The sequence below is a fragment of the Pectinophora gossypiella genome, chromosome 4 (genome assembly GCF_024362695.1).
Source record: "Pectinophora gossypiella chromosome 4, ilPecGoss1.1, whole genome shotgun sequence".
In the NCBI taxonomy this organism is placed as follows: domain Eukaryota; kingdom Metazoa; phylum Arthropoda; class Insecta; order Lepidoptera; family Gelechiidae; genus Pectinophora; species Pectinophora gossypiella.
The window spans coordinates 8754986-8779845 of NC_065407.1; the positions used below are offsets into that span (position 1 = coordinate 8754986).

General features: G+C 36.4%; 1 protein-coding gene and 1 non-coding gene across 3 annotated transcripts in view; one reads left to right on the top strand and one right to left on the bottom strand.

Annotated features, from left to right (window-relative positions):
• LOC126366510 (serine/threonine-protein phosphatase rdgC) overlaps positions 1 to 24860 on the bottom strand; it is a 68005-nt gene that overhangs the window by 23028 nt on the left and 20117 nt on the right. For both annotated transcript variants that reach the window (XM_050009641.1, XM_050009642.1), the window contains exons 2-4: positions 11011 to 11385; positions 5783 to 5910; positions 1437 to 1527 (exon numbers count right to left, since the gene is read on the bottom strand). In XM_050009641.1, coding sequence (XP_049865598.1) covers positions 1437 to 1527; positions 5783 to 5910; positions 11011 to 11236 — 445 coding nt within the window. In that variant the 5' untranslated portion in view covers positions 11237 to 11385. The remainder of the gene's footprint in view (positions 1 to 1436; positions 1528 to 5782; positions 5911 to 11010; positions 11386 to 24860) is intronic.
• Trnav-uac (transfer RNA valine (anticodon UAC)) lies at positions 6506 to 6577 on the top strand. The gene has a single exon. It is a non-coding gene; the product is annotated as a tRNA-Val (tRNA).

Genomic DNA, 24860 nt, shown 5'->3' on the forward strand with positions numbered 1-24860 from the left:
ATTTATTAAGTCTAGACAAACATATTTTTAAAGCACTCTAGAGGCATTGTGACATTGGCAGAAGACTTAATCTAACTAATGACTAGAAATAATTTACATTTTTATAAGTTAAAAGTGATGAGTAGGTATGGATCACGAACGTTTAACAATACTTATGTGATAAACTGAAACTGATAATTAAATAAATTTGTGACCCATTTAATGGCAATAGGCTCGCCCATATCTACTTAGGGGTTAAACAAGCTAGCGAGGAGTGGATATATATACTATACAACTCAGACTACTGCTGCTGCTATATCATGTTATGTCTATAAATACCTTAAAAAAAGAAGTAGTATGGAAATTGCTGCACCGACAAGAGCGTGGCTCTTAAATTGATGATGATGATGCTATAAATACCTAAGTTATATAACCAATTTTATTAAAAGATAATTTTAACCCAGCACTGTAATTATAAAAGATTGGGTTAGGTAAATGTGTCTAATTAAGATTTTATGCTCTACCCGCCACGTTGGGCCACAAACTAGGTCAAACACAAAAATTTGAATTGCACCAGAAATTTGACGTAGCTTCGTGGAGGAGATGATCAAACAGTTATCGACAAAGCCACATTAACTATGAATTCCGTGACACACCGTATTGCATGGTCCGAGAATAACAGACCTAGTTCTGTTCTAAATGCACTCCATGACACAGGTCACTGCAACTAAGTGATTATACAGTCGTGACGTGTATTTAAGATACTGCAGTGTCGCGTGCTAAACCACTGTTAAAACAAACAGAAAAACAGGAGCACCAGGAACAAACTCTGACATGAAAGGAATGATGCTCCACATAATTAAATTTACCCAGAGTAAAATTCTAAATGAGAAAATCTCGCAGTGCTCTTTGAAATCTTTATAAAAATACTTACTTATATGCATATAAGTCACCTCTCATAAAGCATTATCACATAAGATATTTGTGTGAATTTCCTTCGTAAATCATGTCACATCTCGTTTTCAGTAACTACTTAATGCTAAAATTCAAATTCATAACGATAATTTGTACAAAAGATACTCCGAGTTGTAAGCCAAAGACTTGATTACCTAACATTCATTCTTTCTTAAACGTTGAAGGTATACGCATGATTAGGTTTTTCCACGAGTGGGAACCTAAAGTACGGACCATTCTCAAATGTGTCTAGGTATTAGGTATAAACCTTACCCTGCTGAATGTTCCATTTTGACATAGTAAGACCCACGTGTCTTGCGTGCTGAGACCTAGATACTTTCATGGCAGAAATTTAGAATTCGTAACTCGAGGTGAAATTCAAGAGATACGTCATCCTCACTGTGACGCATGGAGGCTGGGGACATAAATTGGTACGCCATCCGATCCCACATCACGAGACGGTGTCTTTGTCTCATTATAAGACAGTCAAGGACGACACTTACACACGGAAGCGGTTCTCGAGGTCCTCTCTGACGAAGGTCGGCCGCTGGTGTCCCTCATGTGGCTCAACAGCGCGTTGAAGAAGTTGTACAACTGTAACCAACACCATTTGTATTTAATTAATCCCTTACACCCACACTCAGATGAATGTCATAACAAACATTACATTTTAGATCCTATTAAAACTGAGAATATTGCGTTGACACATGTACATGCAACACATGGCCATATATTTACGATTTAGGTTCTCAAAACTTAGTTATATAACTTCCAAATTCCAGTGTAAGTGGATAAGTATATTTGTTATCAACCAAGATAAACACGAATACATAGAATTAGTACTTATGAATTATGGAAGCGCTTTACGCTCGAATACGAGTCGACAGGCAGACGATACAGTTTCCTGTAAATATTGCTGTATTATTTATGTAAGCCGAACTGCAAAAGCCGTAATGAGGCAAAAATTTCATGCTAATGTGATTGTGCAGTCGGCTGACTGGCTGGCGATGATGAGGTGTCTAGCGGTCGCTATCCACGCGTTCCAACCTTCAATACATTACACACAGTGACCCCATAATTTATACACATCATAGGACGTATTGCACCGCGTAACACCCGTCATTTAACTTTATTTTTTATCGAATTTTACGCGCTTGTGGAATATTCGCGGGAATTCTGTAACAAAGCTCACTTAAAATAACATAAGTAATGTATGTTTTATGCCCACCTTCACACTAATGTATCTCAATTACTAATATGTATCACAAGTAACATGTAGTTTAAGTATTAGCGCAAACGGGTCATCGGTGACCACAGTCACCGATGTACGTCCCCTTGCATTCTTATCGTAAGACCCCGCAGCTGAGAGCCAGTTATAATTATATGGTTCTGCCACTGCTGGTACTATTCCAGATGTGGCGGTAGCGCGCGACAGACATCGGTGGCTGTGGTTGGAGGCCCGTTTGCGCTGAGACAACCCTAACTGTAGACACGTTAGGGTTTATAGATTTTATAGAGCTTTGGATAAACGGTTGCTAACCTCGAATGTAATTACGTTTCGCTATTATAATTACATCACCGAGTGTAATTATCCTTTAGGCTCTAGAGACTGCATGTCGTTAGGTAACTTGATAAGTTTACTCGCTCATTTTATGTAGTAAGTTATGCCGAGCAAAACCTAAACAAATACACTTACTTAAACTTATTGGAATACTAAAGTTTGTGGATAAGAATCAGATATCAGAGATTTATAAACTTGAGATATGTTACTATTAAACGCTGAATAACCCGAAAAACCGTAGTGAAAATAACATGCAAATTGATCTCAAGATTTGACAAGGGCATGGCTGTCGGCGTCGTTGTTCATTCAAATCGAATAAGCGCAGTGACGCGCTCAGTGAGCCGTGAGCGATGAGCAGTGAGCACGCTGATGCAGTGGAACTGACGCCGTCTGAGCAGCGAATAGATTGCCTTGTCTCACACCCCGCGAGATTGTGTGGAAAATAAAGTAAGGATCAAATAAAGTATCGTGGAACGAAATACCACTCGTGTCGCAATCTCGCTCTGAAATCAAATGCATGAAAAAGTCGCCTTTCTTTTTCAAATTTTATTTTCTTGGCTGCAATATTACTTACCCGTGAAATTGAAAATCATTACATGCTAAGTTTGAAATCCTATCTCATAGCACAGTTAGTGCAGAGACTTGTACGTCAAACTACCGAATAATCTCAAGACATCCATAATTCATTAGGTATCTCGCGAGGGTTAACTGCCGGTATTATGGTTAAACTTATATTACTAGCTCAAGGCTCACACTCACCGCACTAACTAAATATAATGCGAGTTTCTGGTAATGTTTAAACTTTTAGCTCTATACATCACAACTTTAAAAAAATACAATATTCAGAGTAAAATGTCAACATATCTCTTACGTTTTCTAAAAAGACAGAAAATTCTCACAGAATTACTTAAGTCGTTTCTATTCAATTTGAACTTGAAGTGAAATGTAAATCTCATCTCAACAATAATAGCGTTTTGAATAATTAACAATTTAGAAACTGTCTCTGAAATGCGGGCGGGCACAGTGGTAAATTTCATTTGCGTAATCTGCGAAGGTAATCATCGTAACTCGTCCCCATTGAATGTGAATACGAATTACGAAAGAAACTCACAATGCCTCCCGTGATAACGAAGTAATTCAAATCTAGCTGCGGCAGAGGCTGTTGCCACAAATACGCAAGATAAAGGCTTGGGGTATGAATGTTCAGTTAGACATTTTTCATAAATGTTCAGTAAAGTTCCCGACGAAAATGGTTATCTATAGCATCGCTACTTATATATTTATCCTTCCTTAGAAAGAACGCAATGAATAAATTATGTTCATGAGAAATCTCTCTTTCAGCTGACCTGCCTTAGGTCGGGTTTTATTGGTTAAATAAAAAAGATCATCCATCACCGAATGTCGAATATAATAGTCTCTGTTATTTGTGTTGTTGATTCACGTTCCGACCTCCAATATTAGTCATTTAATGGACCCATTGTTCGTAACTTAATACTATTTATAAATCGAAGCTATTGTAACTATACCTATATTTCGTAATATAGGTAATATACCTATTAACACAAGGACATGTAGCTTACGTTACCAATAAAGATTTGTATTTAATATGTATAGCGTATTGTGTTATTAAGAAATTGCTATTTTTCATCAATTATTATTACTTGCTATATTACATTTACTTACCAGAAAATTCAATAAAACTGATAACATGTAAAAGTATTACTGTATGATATTTTCATTACATCACAATATTTCTGTACCTTTTTATATTCAAGTGTATGTCATTTTGCTCAATAAAAAGTATTTTAATGCATTATATTATGTAATCATCATCAGCCCACTGCGCACTGCAGTCCACTGCTGGACAAAGGTCTCTCTCAAATCATATTGTGTAATCATAACTGACCAATGATGTGAACTATGTATATACGAATGATTCGCAGCCACAATCTCAGATGTGTAAAAACAAAATATACTTACTTACTTATTACAAGGTAAAATACCAAACCGTCATAAGTATACGAATACGAACCTATTTAAAACACGGGCTAGTAATTAACTCATTGAAATCCGACATGTTTTGTGTTCAAATGTACATTCTGCTACGTCGTAACAGACAGAGAAACGAATTCACTTTTGTAAATGCTACGTCGTAGTCGCCTCACCGAGGTAGAGAAAGTGCTGAGGCGTAATTGAGTCTCGTAACCTGTGGTTCGCTGCCACAGTGTACACAAATACAGTGTGAATAGAACACTACTCACATCAACAGCCCAAGAAATATTCGTCTGTCAATATATTCTACAACTAAGTAAGAAGGTTAATGTTACTCTGATCGGAAAGTATTGTTCACGTGTGTTTATATCGAATATATTAGAACGATTTTAATCTGTATCGCCTCACAACACAACCCTGTAAAGTCCACGTTATTCATTTTGGCAAGAATATTTTTTTCAACGTAACATTATTGTATTATACATTTTCCTCAGAAGTTCAAAACCAATTTACTATTAAACAAATCAATAATCATGAGTAAACTCCCATCTAAAAGGAAACAATTCAGAGTCTGTCTTATCCCTCGACATAAAAGTAAATTTGCTTCTTGACAATTCCACATCTCTAGTACCACAATCTACAATAAAGTTAGCAAAATATTAGATATCCATAAGCTGAATAAATTGGAGGTGAAACGTAAATTGGCTAATTGGCTCTTAAACCTAAACTATGACGATACAGAAAATCTACTTCATATCAATTAATCACACCATTCTCTAAACACACATACATTACTAGTTAGTGGAAGCTGCTGCTCTAGAAGCTTCCGATCCCAAGATAAGGTCGTAGGGCTAACATACATTACATACACAAATACACTGTCACACACACACACACACACATACACACACACACACACACACACACACACACACACACACACACACACACACACACACACACACACTGCAACCGTTCCCGAATCAATTTTTTTTATATTCTTACTTAATTACTTGTTTCATTTTAATTACTTATTTCTAGCTTTTTATTTTTTAAGATACTACTGCATGCTGTCTCTAATGTAATCGCTCATTTTTGTTTTCCACTAATTTTGTCATTTTACTGTATTAGTTCTTAATTTACATTATATAAGTTTACTCTTATAGCTCAACTTATGTGGCCGAACCCTGATTACCAAGTCACAGGCCTGTGTGCTTAGTTTGGTTTATCAGAGTTCAACAATTAATTTGTACAACTTTGTTTCTTATAAATAAATAAATAAAAAAAAAACTATACCTTGACTTGGTCCTGTTCGCCTGCGTACTCGATGTTCTGGAATATGGTCCACGTGTAGCGCCGGCGCACCTCCATGCGGGCCAGATAACGTCGGTACCACTGCTGGATCAATATGGCTGCCTTCATCGCTGGAACAATCACTCTTCATGATTAGCAAGTCCTTTTAAAAATTAAAACTAAGTATTATTATATTTATTTCTTTGGCTTTCGGTTTAATTAATGTTAAATGTGTATGTTTTCATGGCCTACCTAGATGAAACAAATATTTTTTTGTACTCTGAGGTATTTTTTGTGGAGCAGCGTGGAATATGCTCCATACCCCTTCCGGTTGATTGAGGGGTGGCCTGTGCCCAGCAGTGGGACGTATATAGGCTGTTTATGTTATATATGTAAGTTAAAATGGAGAATCAATCGACTCAGAGTATCACAAAAAGCTATAATGATATCACATCGCAAATTTCCCGCCGTTGACGCCGCTCAATGTACTCGTATTATTAAAGTCAATCTGTATTAAAACATTATATCGTGGACAGTACCGCTTTCTGTCTAATAGTACTTATTAGCAACATAAACAGAAATACCATTCGGCACGAAACGTGATATAAAGGCTATTAGTGACATCGTAACGAAAACTTTGAGGTATGATTTAGACCATGATTCCGAGTTGATAGCAAGTGAAATTTCCCTCGCAAAAGTATAAAACTGAAAATAATTATGATAACGGCCTCCGTGGTCCAGTGGTTGAGCGTTGGACTTACGATCCGGAGGCCCCGGGTTCGAATCCCGGTGGGGACATATCACAAAAATCACTAGTTTTGTTAGGACATTACAGGCTAATCACCTGATTGTCCCAAAAGTAAGATGATCGGTGCTTCGGAAGGCACGTTAAGCCGTTGGTCCCGGTTACTACTTACTGATGTAAGTAAGTAGTCGTTACATGAGCCATGTCAGGGGCCTTTGGCGGCTCAATCATAACCCTGACACCAGGGTTGATGAGGTTGGTATTCTACCTCACAACCCACACGATAAGAGAGAGAAGAAGAGATTATGATATAATATGATAATTACAAAGAGCACTAAAATTCCACTTGATATTAACTCAGAATCATGGTTGAATAATCCCCCTCAGTATTCGTTACGATGTCATTAACACCCTGTTTACCCTTCCCGAGAAATGCAACTCGAAGGTATGTGGCCTAAGCTATATTGGGTCGGTTTTCCCTTCGCGGGGTGGAAGGTCAGACAGGACTGAAAATCGGACCTGTCAAATCTTCGGGTTAGGTAAGCCGAGATAACGCTACGGATATGATGATGAAGAAACGTGATATATAAGGACGCCGCGCCGATTGTTCTCTTCTTGCATTCGGATTCGTCATGCTTTTTGAGGGCTGTTTGCAAAATACACATACACCGAGTCCTATCGCATAAATAAGAGTAAATAAAAATAAATAAATTAGCGTGAGCGCAGTTTGATCAGAAATACTTTAGCTTCATAATGGTGCTGATTCCTGTAGACACCATCTAATTTTTTTATACCTGTCATTTTCTTATCTGCCGAAAAGGAAAGGGATGGGTAATTGAGAGGCATAAAATTTATGGAACACACGTCAATTTTAAGCAGGAATTTTAAAATTAAGTTGACAGCACACGTCAAACGGGTTGCATTCCAGCGAGATCTGTTCCTTTCCTTTTCGGCGGATAAGAAAATGACGGGTATAACTTAAAATAAATTTAGGAGCTGTTGGCAGGAATCGAGCCCATTAGTTACACAATGAACACCAAATTGTCATTATAATTTACAATTGTCTATTTTATCCCGATCCAGAAATACACCTCAACCTAAATAAATGCCATGTCGCACCAAGTCGATCGATCCGAAATCCACTTCATTAATTTTCCGGGAACGTTTACCGTTCAATTATCACCATTTATATTGTGAGAATCAATTCTACGACTAGGGTGCTTTCAACATGATTAGTTGCTTCATTTTGCAGTTTGTGTTTCGATATAAAGTAAACAGAATATTAACAAATAAATTAGTTTGTAGCTGGCAAAATTTATTGAACACGAGTCAACTAATAATTTACAACAAATACAGTCGCTTTAAATTTAACCCTCGTCAAGTTGGTTATTGTTACTCGGGCAGGGCTACGCACTTAGCTGGGCGATTGGATATGTGGACATTATATTAGTAGTATACTGTAGATACACACAACACAATACTCCATTCATCATAAAATGAGCTGACTCTGTTGACTACGCGATAAAAAACAAATTCTATTGGCTAAATTATGCGCAACGTAAAGGTCCAAATAGATATAAATACTAAAGTACACTTATGTATCGCCTGAAGTCGAAATCCAACTACAGGTTTCATGGCAGGAAAACACTCAACTATTTAAAAAATATATAATTACAGGACATGAATATACATTACAATGAGACGCTTCTTTTTCTTCGAATAATAAAGTACTTACTGAAATGCATATATTCTGCGAAAACCTATAACGCAAGATAGTATCGCGAATTAAAAAAAACTTCTCACAAAAGACTATATTTTTTGTACAACGTAATAAAAATACAACGAAATCAAAAACAATATTAAGAACTTACCTACTTTATTTTGCTGTAAATATTTGTAACATGTATTAATACCTAAATATGATATATGATGTCACTTAATTACAAATACTTACAAATATTTTTTTATTTTAATAATTTAATTACGCGACCAGTAGGAAAAAAAATTATTAAGGGCGAATTGTCTTAACGTGAGGCTATAAATATTCATTATTTTTGTATTATTTATATAATGAACTGGGAAAATCGCGGTTATTGTCCTTTTACATTGATATTAATTACATACGTTGGATAATTTGTTTCAATACAACAAAAGCTTCCAGATTCATATTTCATAACATTGTACGCATAAAACGGTTTAGGCATGAAGCGGTAACAGACAGACAGAATTACTTTCACATTTATACACTGGTCTGCAAAACTAAGTACTACACTTTTAAACTATAAGAGATTTAATATAAAAAAACATTTTATAAATAATTTTATCAGTTTTTTTGTAACTCCGATATATACAAAATTAAATTCTCGAGTCCTCGAATTTTCGAGTCCTTTTTATTTCGAAAGCTTATCTTATATACTTAAAAGTGATTTTAGACTTAGTTTTGCAGGCCATTGTAGTTAATAGTATGGAGTATGTTACTTTTGTAAAGATTTATCCCTCAATACAATCTCGGTAATTCTATTACTCGTACAATATACATAAAGTCCTGTTGCCCAACAGGGCAAGTACAAAATCCTACTTTACATACACGTGTCTTTGTAAGATCTTCGATATCGGTAATGGGACAATTCGATAGCGACCGCATGAATATTTCCCTTACCGAGTCGTAATAGGCGCCCGACCCAAAATATTGCCTGCCTCTGAACAGTGATAACGTAATTTACCTATACCAAAGTTTCCCTCTCATCTATTTATTACCTCGCATTACTCCACGAAAGTTTCCTAGTAAGTTACAAATATTCTGACTATATTACGCAATTCTAATATTGCGTGCAAAATAGGAAAAAATCAGGACAAGTTCGTATAGGGCCTAAATTGAGAATAAGTCCCACAGATGTTCAATGCTATTTTTACTTTGTTTTATACCATTTTATTTAATCGAACTAATCGAGCGACACGTTAAATCGGTGGTAGGCTTCGGCTGTTTACCACCATCCAAGCAATATCACCGCCAAGCGACAAAACTCGTGTGCCGGCATGATGTCTGTAGAAACTTTTAGACGAAAGAATGACGGACAGTTGTACTGTGCATGGATGTATCCACGTAGATGTATGTCAATCAAAGTCTCCTAGTGTACACACTACAGAGTCGACTGCGTAGTACCTCGCCCCACTGCTTTCTGTCTTCATTCACTCTTCGTCAAAACTATAGTGAATAGGCATTTACCAGGAAAGCGTGTACTACCTTAAGCCACATCTTCACTTACTATCAAGTGAGATTGTGGTCAAACGCAAACGTATTTTTAATAATAAAAAGATTTTAATTCAAATAAAAACGGACATTTAAGTCAAACAGAAAGAGCGGGAACTAAGTCTTAAATATTAATACAAAGGATATTCTGAAACGCTAAAATCCAGAACAGTAGTGTTACGCAACAAGCAAGTGCGCTCACCACAACACAATCAAAGCCTCCTGTTCTGTTTCGCCATGTTTATTCAACAACTGTACATAACGTAATAGTGTCTCTATTATGCGAAATTCCCGATGAAATATTGTCTGTGAATAGTTCAAGAAATTACATATAAAACCATATCAATCGAATTGTTTGAGATTATGTACCTACTTTGAAGACATGTCAATATAATAATATGATATTAAATTAAACATAAGTACCATAGTTTGCACTTAATTATAATTACTCGTAAGTTAGCGTCTGAGCTACATTTATAGTGAAATATAAAGTAGGTAACGGGGAGGTACATTGCTCGGCGCCACGCTCCTCCCGCCATATGGATGTGTTCAACTTTTATGACCTGACTGCGAAGCCAACCGCGATATTATGCATGAGCTTTCTTGGAAATCCAGAAAAAACACCGTTTCCATAGACTAATCCAATTTCCCTAGAGTTGCTTACATGATACAGCTGTCCTTTTTGATAAATTACTTAGATATCACTACATTTAATTGGGGAATTTAGAAAATTACTACGATATGGTACTCGTATAGTAACAAGTTAAGCCTCGAGACGTGACTAAAGGCGAAGGGCTAACTTCGCGATTGTTATTCAGGGGCGTGCTCTGATAGTTTCCACAAACAGGAAATTAACAAAGTCTTTAACATGCTCAGTTAAGACTGGATACTTGGAGAAGACAAAGTGGTAATAAACCTGTCCCATTTCGTCCCAGAGCCAACAAAGGGTTATCGATTAGAGGGCGCGTTGGGGATCACGCACATCTCAGAATAAAAAGACAAGTAAGTTAGTTTATTTAGGGCAGTCTACAGTACATAGAAAATTCCTGACAAGTCGTGACTACAAAAGATTACATTCTACGTGCTGTGCATACTCCCGGGTGACCTTAGTTATTTAAACATGCAACAACTTCGTACATTGATCTACCCCGCTAACATTCAAGCATGTTGCTTTTTAGTTTGAAATTCAAACTACAGTAAAGTGAAGCTTTGTTATGAAATATTACTTGCACTTACTTCTCTCCGCCTTGGTCATGCTGACATCGTCTCTTCTCCAGAACTTAAGGAAGGGAGCAAAAGCTTTCATGGTACATTCGCCGTTGAGGACTCTTTTCCCCAACTTCTTGGGCACCTCCTGCTCAATCTCGGAGCTACGGCATGAAGAGGAGTCGTCTCCGAGCGAGCGAGCTCGCCGCCCGCTACGGAAGCTGACGCAGCCGCATCCCTCCGCGAGGGAAAACATCGTGGGACTCTTGTCTTTCTTATACTTCTTATCTCTTCGTTTTCGAGTGCATTTTGGCTTCTTTTGGCGCGTCTTGTTAATTGTGGGTGGCGTTTTGACGGTGGTGCGCAAATACAAGCATAACCCAGCCCGGCGACTGGTTTTTAAATCTGCAACAAAAGAAACAAAAATTTAAATTGATCTCCAATATGCTGCATGACTCAATATGATGTCAGCTTAAAAACTCGCCGAGTCCATAGTTCCCATTTAATTAGGTCAAGCAAGGTGCAGATAACGGATCGACCTTTGGAAACGATGCAGCTTTGAGATAAAGCAGGCTTAAAAGTTTCCATCTTAAGTGGGAATTAATTAAAAGTCTGATACCTCGTAAAATTTAATAACAATCAAAACGTAAATTACAAGGCAATTAATCTTAATTTAGCGATGTTAATTAAAAATTAAAGCGATTAATATGTCAACCTAGTATGAGGTAAATTACGAAAACCTTGTAATTAAATTCCCGTCTTAAAGAAATCTTGAGTAATTAGGGATCGGCTTTTATCGCACACGAGCGGCGGCGGATCGTGAGAGCTGCGGACAACCACAGACCCGGGGGATGAAAAATAATCCAAGGAGTCCTGATATAATTAAAATACTTCATGCCTCGCTGCGCGCTAAATAAGTAAATCGCATGAAAATATCTAGTATCATGCTTCATAACGAGCCACTTTCGTTCGTAACACATTAAGAACAAATGCGACCCTGCGCGCGACTTCAGCTTTACTGTTTAATTATATAACGTTTAGAACGGTTATTAAATTCTAAGCCATAAATTTACGTATTTCAAATGAAGTTTGCACATACTTACACAAATAATATGACACGCTTCGATACCGAACTCCCAACAATAGGGTCGTTACGTTCGTACTCAAATTACGAAAGAGTTATTGCTAGGACTAATATATCAACATATTTTATCTCTATATAATACAATATTTTATGAACGAAGACATTACATTAATGACTTTAAAACCTTAAATGCAGAAAAAAGTACTTAAGTACATTTTTATCTGTGAATAGCTTTTGATAAAATATCAAGAGAACCTACTTTGACCAGAAGTATATTATTGTGACGTGCCCTCTGAGCCGATACCAAAATTGATGAGATGCTAGACGTGCCCACGATGATAGATCACTGCTATTTGGCAATAGGCTTTTATCACCGAAGTCATAAATCAGTGGGAATTGAAATGTATTTATATTCGAAAAAAAGACGCCCATGATTCATTCCCGAAGGACTTTAGATCGATCGAGTGCGTATCTGGGTAACTGACCCCGTTGACACTAGGATTACTTAAACATTACATTCAGAGTGTTAGTGACATCGCAACGAAAACTTTGAGGGATAATTCAGACCATGATTCTGAGTTGATATCAAGTGGAATTTTCCGTCGCAAAAGTATGGATCGGAAAATAATTTAGAAAAGCACTAAACTTTTCTTGAATTTTCCGACAGGAACATCTACTTGATATCAACTCAGAATCGTGGTCTGAATTATCCCCCTCAGTATTTGTTACGATGTCACTAACACCACATGTACGTATGCTTCAATAAAAATCTGTCTTTTTCTAGAGCAGATAGAAACTATATAACAATAACTGAAAATGAAATCTGACAATTCGAAATTGCTGAAACTTGTAAAAAGCTGCATACTTGTCTGTAATTGATGCCAGTGAATACTGGAATAATAATAGCCGCAACCAAGGTTAAAGGAAGGCTTCTTGATGTTACGTAAGAACCTCTTCAAAGAATCACTGACTAGATCAAGCAGGCAATATCCAGATAAGTCATAAAGTCTCAGCCAATCGCAAAAAGTGGCCTATCCGGTATGTTTATCGGAGACACGCCGGTTTAAATGCCGGTCGTGAACCCGATTTGCTTTATTTCCCTAGAGTTTTATGTGTTAGACAACCATCAGTCCCTTTGGAAACGGAAAGATTTAGAAAACATTCAGAAATAGAATATGAAATATTCTATAGGTACTATAACTAAAACCAATACGCCTTCATCTATTTCCATGTTTACTATATGGATGTAATATAAGTACATACTTCAGCTTCGTATTAATTTCCTAGAAAAACAATCTAAGGTGCGGACTACTGCGACGTAAGACGTGGGAGAATCAGAGAAGAAATTTACCCAATTTGGCTCCGAGTTGGCTACTTGCAATGTATTAATCATCCTTTTGTAGTTTTCCTCTTGCCTGCCATGTGACACACGAACTTTATTCGCTAAAAGACGTCCTCGAGCGGGAATCAAATTAGGAATGTTGGAGTGCTTTTATAAGAAAATCTCTGCGAAAGTACCGGCAAATTCTACCAGCGGATAAAGTTAAGGAAATCGCCTGGCTTTTCTGAACACGGAATATTGCATTATCTAAAGTCTACATCATTGGACAGTTACTTAATCTACTTTATGTCGCAGTTTGTATTTACTTCAATACATATTTATTACCATAATGGCAGACTCGAACATTGATCTAAGTTATTTAACTACGAAGTAGTGGTTAAGTACCTATATTTTATCATCGTTATTATGACAGGAAAATGCGCAGATCATAATTCTCTAAGGTTATAATCATAATTCATGTAAAAATATCAACGTTGTGAGGATAAATATTCCCACTCTCGGGCATATATTTCATATCCGGCACCGATATTTCATAGCTATACTCCAACTACCTCGTATCGCACTTTATGTACCATTTGAGACCGCGGATTTTGGTGTACACGAGACATTTCTGAACCACGTACATTCTCTTTTTAAATGGTTTTAGTTTTTATAGCAATCACCCGTGGTTAGGGGAAGTAAATCGAAAAATATTCTAACTCGGACGGGACTTGAACGCGCAGCTCTAATTAAGCCGGGGCGAGGGTTTTAACCATTACACCACCACTCTCAATGCGAAATTCTTTCGATTTATGTATCGTCATAACTTACATTCCTATACTTAAATAAATGTGTGTTCTTGCTTAGAATTTATTTTTGGTTATTTTTCCGATAAATGTTGTAGTTTGATGTGATTTTATTATACGCTATATCATTAAACCGCGTCACGCAGTAGCAAATAGATCCTGTAGCGAGCATGAAACGTGGCAAACGATTGGCGCGTGACCGGCAAATCAAAGGGTTGTTCGTTTCCACCACCTCACCACCACCCGTCTTGTAGACTTACTAACGCCTGCCCGTTATATTTGAGCAATCACCTAAACTTATCAACAGTGGACTATAAGCAGTAAAATAAATTTGAGAGTTACAACTGTAATTGGGGCTTTTTTTTATTTTCCTGTTTGTGCAATAAATTATTTGTTATGTAATTTGAATCTCATATTGTTTTTATTTTTAACTTTTCCATATTTAAAAAACAGATCCAAAATTTGTTATGTTATGTTTATTGTCAATCTAACTACATGTAAATGTTTTCAATCCGTCTTTGATCTGAAACGTGAAATTCTGTAAGTATACCAACTTTTTATGTCATTCAAATTCAAAAAAAATTCAAATTCAAAAATATCTTTATTCAGTAGGTAACATAGTTACACTTTGAATCGTCAATTTTTACATAACGAACGTCTCATCCGCCTAAAACTACTGCAGCTTCTCACAACCTGTATAGCCGGGGAAAAGAAGCTGCAAGAAAAACCTCGGCACAGGGCCCTAGACGTTCTTTTAAAAAAAATAAAAATAAACATAAAATATTGATATACAATTGAGTAATTCATAGAGCTCTACCTCAGCACTGAGCAAATGTTGTCTTACAGTGACAACACAAAGACAAGACAATTATGACACAAAGGGACAGCATTCTCCAGGGTACAACTAATAAGTTTACCGCTTCAAATTATACCAGCGGGTCTGTAGTGGTCTGGCTGCCACGCCACAGTAGCAATAATAAGGTTATTTTTTAATCTCGGATGTGTAATGTTGTTTTGTAATTAAGATTTTTACATTTATGTACCATTGCTGTTGGTGAGTTAAAAGATTTACCTAGTCATATTTTTCTGATTTATGGATGGAAACACATATTCTATGAAACAGCTTGCAGTCACCTCTAGGTGATATTAGGTATGTTACGACGCACTGCATCTTTATACCAACTCTACACTCACAGGTTACCACACCCATCGCCTGTAACATGTGCATTATCTCTGTCATAGTCATAATGCAAATTTATACGACATTCTCAAAATAAGAAGCTATACGGAACTTACTTTCAAACTTCCGCTTTAACCTGGACCATGCGTGAAACAATCTTTGACCAGATTCTTGTGAATACCTATTTGTCTTTCTGCAACCTCAATCTTTCTTGTTTTTTCTTAATAAATAAAAGCAGGCAATTACCACGTTAACATGTGACGTCACAGGGCTCGTTCACGGGCGACCGTAATTTGTTAGAACCCACACTTTCCAATCTAGACACCTTTTTGAAAGATTTATCCGAACTCCGTACGAGACAGAGATTAATTGAGGCATGGAGTTACCTTGTCGACAACCGACGACAACATTTTTGCTTTAATCAAGCACCTGGAACTTTATGCTAACAGTTTCCAGGAATATTGACAAACAACATTTTAAACGTGAGATTTTTATCTGCCAGTCGGTTGACGTGAAACATAGTACCTACAAAGCTAAAAGAGTTAACGGACACTGACAAGACTGCGCTCAGTTGTCCACGCTGAAAATAGCCAGTTTATTATCCATAAACCCGCGCACATTTCGTCTATTAACTATTCAACGGATACTAGTATGAAAAAGGAATTTCTCGGATCAGTGCAGACATTAAGATCAGAGATCAACCGAACGAGGGACCTCATAGAGCAAGCTCTGTACTTAATTACCTATACGACATTTAACCGGTCCTTAACTCGATACGTTAATATAAACTGCAACCTTAGTCAATAAACTAGACGTACCATACAGTTACCGCCAGCAGCTGTAGATTTACTAGGTCATATATCTACTTGCAACGTGTATGACGCCATAAGTGGTTTTCAACGCAAAATAACATAGGTACATCTCCAACGTAGCCTAGTTTAAAAGATCAAAAGTGAGTTTACAAGTCAGCTACCGAGGGGTCCTAACCGAAATCAACTTATTCATTTTGAAACGAAATAGGACTAACCTTTTGTTTTAAGATCTAACCTAAAAATACGTTAGAGGGCGTGTACTCACTGCATCAATAGCTTTGAAAAGCGAGCACTGGACTGAAAACGTTTTTTAAACTTTATGCGACTATTTTCAGAGATATTGTTCAACGAAAAGACATAAAAACACGTCGTAAAATGTAAGCCACTTTACAACGACTCGTGCCAGCGACTGATGGAAGATACCTACAACACATTAACAATACGACTAGTTTGTCCATTTTACTGTCAATAAAATTAAACATGACAAAAAATGCCTTGAGCCCTTCCAATATAAACAACGAAGGCTTTGAAGACTATTTTTTTCGGCTAAGAGAAGAATCTCTTCGAATAATCGTCGACAACGATTGCAAGTCATAATTATCTTCTTGAGGAAATGGGACGGAAGACTTTGAATGAATGATAAATGGTGTCTTAGTAGGTTAAACATAACGCTAGTAGGTAGTAAGAACGCAAAATGATCGCAAATATTCTTAACGTTCCAAATGCTGTATGACATTTTCAGTTGTGAATGTGTTATCGGATTTATTGTATTGTTGGCCACAGCAAACTTTCCTCTATCTAATACAAATAAAAGAACGGCACTTCCCCCGCGACAACTAACGGAGGCTCCTGTTTACTCACAATAATAACTTCAGAAAATCAGTAATATTCGCTTATTTTCTTATTCAACTTTCTTATTTTGAATAAGTAAATCGTTTATATTTTATGTACGGTCGATTGCTCGTAATTATACAAGCTTACAAATAGGTAGGCACTTCTATTATGATGAGTGTTCTTGAATTGATGATGTAAATCCTCGTCTTGTTATTTAATAATAATTATGATACAATATAATATTTTGGATTTTACAAAAGAAGTTTTCGAAGAATAAGTAAATATTTTTTACCTACTAAATTTTGTCAATACAAATTCATATTATAAATCTCACTAAACCTTAAAACGGGTATTGACGATTCGCAAGGGAATCATATGAGTGTCTGCGTCCAGTATTTATAACTGTCTAGTGCCGTATAACCGTATCTTGTGACATAAAGTGGAATTGCTACTCATAAAAATCGTATACTCTCTCTGACATACGTATCCCTACAATCCTGGCGTTTGGTCAGTCAGATTGCATAGGTATGGTACCTACGTACTAGTGTGGTTATACAAGCAACTCTATTGACAGAAATCTATCCATCAAACGGTCGACCGGCAACCGTGCACATGCCGGACCCAATGGTTCTTGTTTTCTAGAAAATTGAGTCGTAGCCTGCTAATGAAAATTCATAGCAGCTACCCAGACCGAGCTGCCATGTTTTACCCCTTTATTTTAAGAACAGGGGGATTAAATAGCCACATTGAAGCAATTAATCCAAAAAAGAAATATTGCTATTTGACATTTGTTAACATTCTGCACTTACTTTTATATATACACAAGTGTCAAATTGCAATCTTGCTTTTAAATGAATTGCTTCAATGTGGCGTTTTTAAGCCCCTAAGTACATTACTTCACTTGATGAAGTTGTGATGTTCGTGAATAGGCCCTAATGAAAGGAGTAACATCTTAATTAAAACACATAATAACGGGTTCTTACCGCGTTTAAATGGGGATATGAGACTTGCAACAGTGTCGAAATATCGGGAGTCTCATATCCCCATTTAAACGCGGTAAGAACCCGTTATTATGTGTTTTAATTATGATAATAACCGCGTAAACTTAAAACAATGTAGGAGTAACATCTGTTTCATATAATATTTCCCTTTTATCTACAACCCACATATAATATACTCTTTACAAATATTTTCAGTTCATTCAAACTGAAAAGTTTATTGTATAAATGTTTATCGGTTACCCGAAATTTTTTCTAGTTTTATTTTCGCTAGCTTAGCTTTCCCGAAAAATTGTGAATGTTCCAACTAAAATTATTACCTCCACCTTCTAAAAGTGCTGAAAACATTTTACACGAACTCACCACTGTGTGTTGATCATTCACAATTTAGCGGCTTACAATGAGCCGCGAGTGTTAGTTATGTCAAGAGAGAAGGTCAGATGTCAGGGGCAGAGACTAGTCGGATTAAACGATTTAACTGTCCCCCTGATAATGTTAAGTTGTGTACCCGTGAAATGTGTTTAAAGATACAAATCCAGCTTTAAATAAAAGGTTGGCTTATTTCTAAAAATAAAATTTTTAACAAAAAAAAAACCGACTTCAAACGCAAAACTAAAAAGCAATAAATAAATTTACTTCGCACAAAGTAATTAGTACGTATTTTCAATTAGTTAATTAATTTTATAAATCTGAAGCCGGTGCCAAGGAAATGCTACAACGAAGTACCGATTCATATATTTTTCAATACTGATTGTTTTGTAATTGCTTTGATATAGGTATTAAACAATATTGTGTGTACATAGTAATTTGATATTGTAGTAGGGTTGTTGTAGCATTTACTTGGCACCGACTTCAGATTTATAAAATTAATTAACTAATTGAAAATACGTACTAATTACTTTGTGCGAAGTAAATTTATTTATTGCTTTTTAGTTTTGCGTTTGAAGTCGGTTTTTTTTTTGTTAAAAATGACAATGGGCACTTTTGTATGAAACTTGGTCCAAGAACCTCCACTGATGAGACTTATATGTAATGAAAGCTTATGCTTTCCCTATGATTCTGGCAAAGTTCTATCAGATTCTGTCCCGGGGTTCTTTTTTTATGGCCATGTTTGTCCTGGCTAAAAATGTGATAAAATACAGTGGGAGCTAAAATCGACTCAAGATTTGTTGCTACATAACTAAGTCTACATAAATAATTATGTATCATATTGTATATCATTTTAAAGAGATCTTTTCCAGAATGTGAAACATAAAAAAAAACAAAAAAGTCTTTATGTCAGCGAATTATAGTCAATTTATATCTGCAGCGCCATTGTTTCTCGGTAGCTAAGTTCAAGTTTCATGCCTTTTACCCCTTCCAAAAGTATTAACCGATTTTTTTTTATATTGCTTCCGGAATTTGATCTGAGTGATAATAACAAGAAAAATAAATAGACACCGCTCCGATAGAGACCGCCTAAGCTATTGCCTATTGCAAGAAATCGTCATTATTAGCAAGTCATTACGGTATTGCATATAAGCTTATCAGCAACTTTGGTCCAAGAACCTCCACTGGTGAGACTTGCATGTAATGATAGCTTATACTTGTCCTATGATTCTGGCAAAGTTCTATCAAACTCTGTCCTAGGGTTTTTTTACGGCCATGTTTGTCATGAATGTACAGTAGTGGACTGCAAAATCACCTCAGGATTTGTTGTCGAAAAACTATTTAACTAAGTCTATATACATAATTATATATCATAATGTATATCAATTTTAAAGGCAAAGGTTATCAGAATCAGAAACACAAATAAAAAAATGCATTATGTAAACGACTTTTAGCCAACTCACGTCCGTAGCACCATTTTTCTCAGCAGCTACGTACGAGTTTCGCGCCTTCCAACCTTTCCAAAGGAGCCCAATCATTTTTCCTTCTTCTGATATTACATTCTTAACCTGACAAGTGACAACCGCGTAAGCTTTGGACCTATTGCAAGATAACGTACTCAAAGGCTAGTCATTATAATCCAACAGACGTAACATGATTAGAATACGGGAGGACGCAAGTGACAACAACAAGAAATAAAATAGATACCACTCCGATAGAGGCCGCGTAAGCTATGGACCTATTGCAAGATAACGTACTCAAAGGCTAGTCATTATAATAGGACAAGTATAAGCTATCATTACATGCAAGTCTCACCAGTGGAGGTTCTTGGACCAAGTTCCAAGTTGCTGATAAGCTTATATGCAATACCGTAATGACTTGCTAATAATGACGATTTCTTGTAATAGGCAATAGCTTAGGCGGTCTCTATCGGAGCGGTGTCTATTTATTTTTCTTGTTATTATCACTCAGATCAAATTCCGGAAGCAATATAAAAAAAAATCGGTTAATACTTTTGGAAGGGGTAAAAGGCATGAAACTTGAACTTAGCTACCGAGAAACAATGGCGCTGCAGATATAAATTGACTATAATTCGCTGACATAAAGACTTTTTTTTTGTTTTTTTTTTTATGTTTCGGATTCCGGAAAAGATCCTCTTTAAAATGATTTACAATATGATACATAATTATTTATGTAGACTTAGTTATCCAGCAACAAATCTTGAGTCGATTTTAGCTCCCACTGTATTTTATCACATTTTTAGCCAGGACAAACATGGCCATAAAAAAAGAACCCCGGGACAGAATCTGATAGAACTTTGCCAGAATCATAGGGAAAGCATAAGCTTTCATTACATATAAGTCTCATCAGTGGAGGTTCTTGGACCAGATTCGCCCATTCTCCTTTTATTTTATTTTACGATTTTAAGTGATGGTTAGACCGAGCAAGGATGCAGAGACAGACAAATTTTCTGATTTATATTGATATATATTAATACATGATTAGTAGTGATCACAATTATTATTGATGAACATGTTTACACACACACACACACACTCACACACACGCGCACACACACACACACACACACACACACACACAGACACACACACACACACACACACACACACACACACACACACACACACACACACACACACACACACACATACACACACATGTGGTTGTCAGTGGAAGCTGCTATCATACACACTCACGCACACATATAGATACAGTAGATTTCGCGTGGTTCGCTCGCTGCTAAAGCAGCTCGCGTGTCCTGTTTATTCGAAACTGTCCCTCTTCGTATGGCGGCCATCTTGTTTTTCCGCCATTTTGTTTTTTTTCACCGGCGACAGAATTTGACCATGATTTAAATGGGTGTCGTGGAAACAAACAAAATCCAGGTGCAATAGGTTTGCCAGGCCGTAGAATGTCTCCCTGATTGGGAGCAGTTTTCAAAGATGACGTTCCGATCACACCCCTATACATCATTTTCACCCCCAAGACATTTTCTGGAAAAACAAAATTTTGTATGGCGGCCATCTTGTTTTTCCGCCATTTTTTTTTTCACACGCTATGGAATTTGACCAAGATTTAAATAAGTGCTCTGAAAGAAATATTGCTTCACGTGCGATAGTTTTGCCAGGCCGTAGAGTATTTCTCTGATGCGGAGCAATTTTTGGTGACCAGAAAGTATTTCCGTACTCTACATGACGTTTTGAGTAAGCGCCCCATACATTATTTTTACCCAAAGGGGCTTCTTCCAAAATCGACAAAATTTTGTATGGCGGCCATCTTGTTTTTCCGCCATTTTGTTTTTTTGCACCGGCGATTGAATTTGATCAAGATTTAAATACGTTTCGTGAAAGAAAAATTGCTCCAGGTTGTATAGTTTTGCCAGGCCATAGGGTGTCTCCCTGATGCTGACCAGTTTTCGAAGGTCGGGAAGTTTTCCCGAAGCCTAAAGATCGATCCGATCAATATGACTTTACAAACGCACTAGTCGCTCCTACGATTTTTGAAAATTCCCCTCGATTTCTCTGGTCTTCCATCATCAGATCCTGACTTCCTTGACATGGGACCCCCTTGGGTATATCTCCTTTCAAACAAAAAAAGAATTATCAAAATCGGTTCATATACGACGAAGATATGCCCGAACAAACATAAAAAAAAAAAAAAAAAAAAAATATACGGTCGAATTGAGAACCTCCTCCTTTTTTGAAGTCGGTAAAAAGATGTCTTCTCCAGCCAACCCCGCGTGACGAGAAATATCATAGGCACACAGTGTATCCTACACCTAGGCTACAAGATTATACGCATAGACCCAGATTTTTGTTGTATATTTGTAATGTATCACATTAAATAAAAAGAAAAGAAAAGAAAACCCATTTCAAATATCTACAAACCATCAGTCTTCCCGCGAAGAGAAAAGCTTCAAATTCGCAATAAACCTAGAAAAGAGACATTTGGAAACCCCACAATTGAAAGATCATACGATACTCCAATACAAATATAAAGCTTTCCCGAACGTTTATAATGTGAGTCGTTTTCGTTTTGCGACGGTAGTCGATTTGACGATTTGCTTTTATATTACGGGATGTTTCTGTAGTAATTTAATATTTACGTGAGATGGGCGTGGCACTACGCCAAGTCACATACCTAATTGTTTACGTACACTAATATTAGCCAGAATGAAACGTTTTTACTATGCAATTAATGTATTATGAAAACAAATATAGAACTAATATTGAGATGTCTTAGTTTGAGCCGTTTTCATTTTAAGTGCAAAGGATAAATTTGTCAACTCGTTTACATACGCAGATATGTTGACATGGACGCATATTCTATGGGATTAAAGAGGGTCACTACGGTAAAATGTAAGATTTATTTAACAAGTGATAGTGGTAAAAGTCTGAATTATTTTTCAATAAACGTTCATTTCTATATGATTTATCTGAATTATAAACCTTTAAAAATTTTGAATCGACTTTATTTCTACAACAACAACCTTTTTTTACGTCGGTTTAAAAATAGGAGTGAGATATACCTACATAGTGTGATTCCAAACATTGCTAACTCCAGAATACTGCCATTTATCAACACTGAGCCTTTAAATACCGTCTCTTTTAATGCACGACATTTCATTTCTATGGCAGTCTGATAACACCCCTGGTATCACCGAACGATTTTACACGTTTATGAGGAAATAAGCTTGATAACATTACACCCATCGCACGATCGGTTCCACGACACTGCTTTCATGATACGGACTTTTCATTAATACTGTTGTATTTAAAAGTTCTGTTTTTAAAAATAATCGTAACCTTGAAGTGAATTAAGATCGTCTTTATAGCTATTTTAGTTTATTTTATTATTTGCAAATATTATAGTAATAGAAATAAGGAGTAAGTATATTTTAATATGGTAATAGGTATGCTATCATTTTCAACGACTGTCCTGATGCAAACGTAATGATACCTACGTCTCTCGTAAACTCGCTGTAACGTTCCCTCTGTTTACTGCATGCTATAACAGTAGCTGCCGCTGTACATACAAAATAACGTTTTTCTCGGTTGATAAACCCTTATTTTATTTTCGCCCACTCGATTTTACGACTTCGTTATTGTCTTTGTCGTAACACAAGCTTTCAGTATGAATTTTACTTCAGACAGTGTCATCATACAACACAAAACCAGCCTGAAATAAATGTTTAATTCATTCTGTCCAACTACCTGAAATTACCAAACTTCTTTGCATTATCTTATAAGACTTTAAATATACCTAATTTTTATCTTTATTTTTATTTCAGAATTGTTTTTTTAATTATTATTATTTATTTCAGGATATTCGTTACAACTTTTCGGTCGGGAATAATGATAGCGATAAACATTTGTATTTTTTTTTAAACTTGTGTTGCCTACTGTACTAAAGATAGCCACATGATATTGAATTAGCTTCGTGTGGGTGATCAATTGATCACATTATGGCGATGGAAATTAGAAGTTTATGTCGATCAGATCTCTGTATTTCAGCCACAATGAACTCGCATCTCGCCTGCTGTGTTCCAATTTCCATATCATCGTCACACACTCAGCGTTTTTTTAAAGACAACGTCGTTAAAATACAGGTTGTAAATTGTGTAGTCGACAGGTGTATCCGCAATCAATCTTGGAAAACATTTGCTGTTGGTTAAAATCGCGTTTCCAGTGATGCAATCCACGTTCAACAAATACACAAACAAACATGACTGTCCCTGTTATTTACAGCGTAGCAAATAACATGCCATTGGAGACAATCCACCATGTTGTACTCCGCTGCAATTTTTCAACTGTGCTCAATTAACTGTTACAAAAATTAAATTAATGGAAAACCTGCGTGGGAAAACTCAGTTCTGTATTTACGCAAGCTGTGGATAGTAAGAGGAAACAAATGAAGATTAATGATGACAATGGCAATGAGTACAGACAAATCCCAAGGACAGGATCCGTAGATCGAATTATTTATTAAAGCATTTTGAAGCATGTGAACCTACGATAATTGTTAGGTAAATCTACGGGGAAAAATACTTGCTAATCAGAGACATTATGGTGTCCTAGAAAAGCCTGTCTTCCCTCTTCAAATTACCGTCGACATAAACGCAGACATTTACATGTTATTACGATTTTTTTCACGTTACAAATAGGTACATCAATTTAATAAAGAAAATGCAAAGAAACGAAAGCAAAACAATTTATCTTCATTGTAATTAATTTTATTACTTCCGTTTTAGAATTTTTATTCTTCTGAGCTTAAATTAATGTTATTACTCAAACAAGCAAGTAGTTGAGTAAAGTAAGGACCTTTGTATGTTGAAATTCAATTACCTTTAGAACTAAATATGGTTTCTTATTAAGTCGGGTTGGTTCGTTCACACGACCGCATGGGTAGTCAATTACTATCGTTGCGTGTGGTGTGCGTGCGTCACTCTCCCCCAC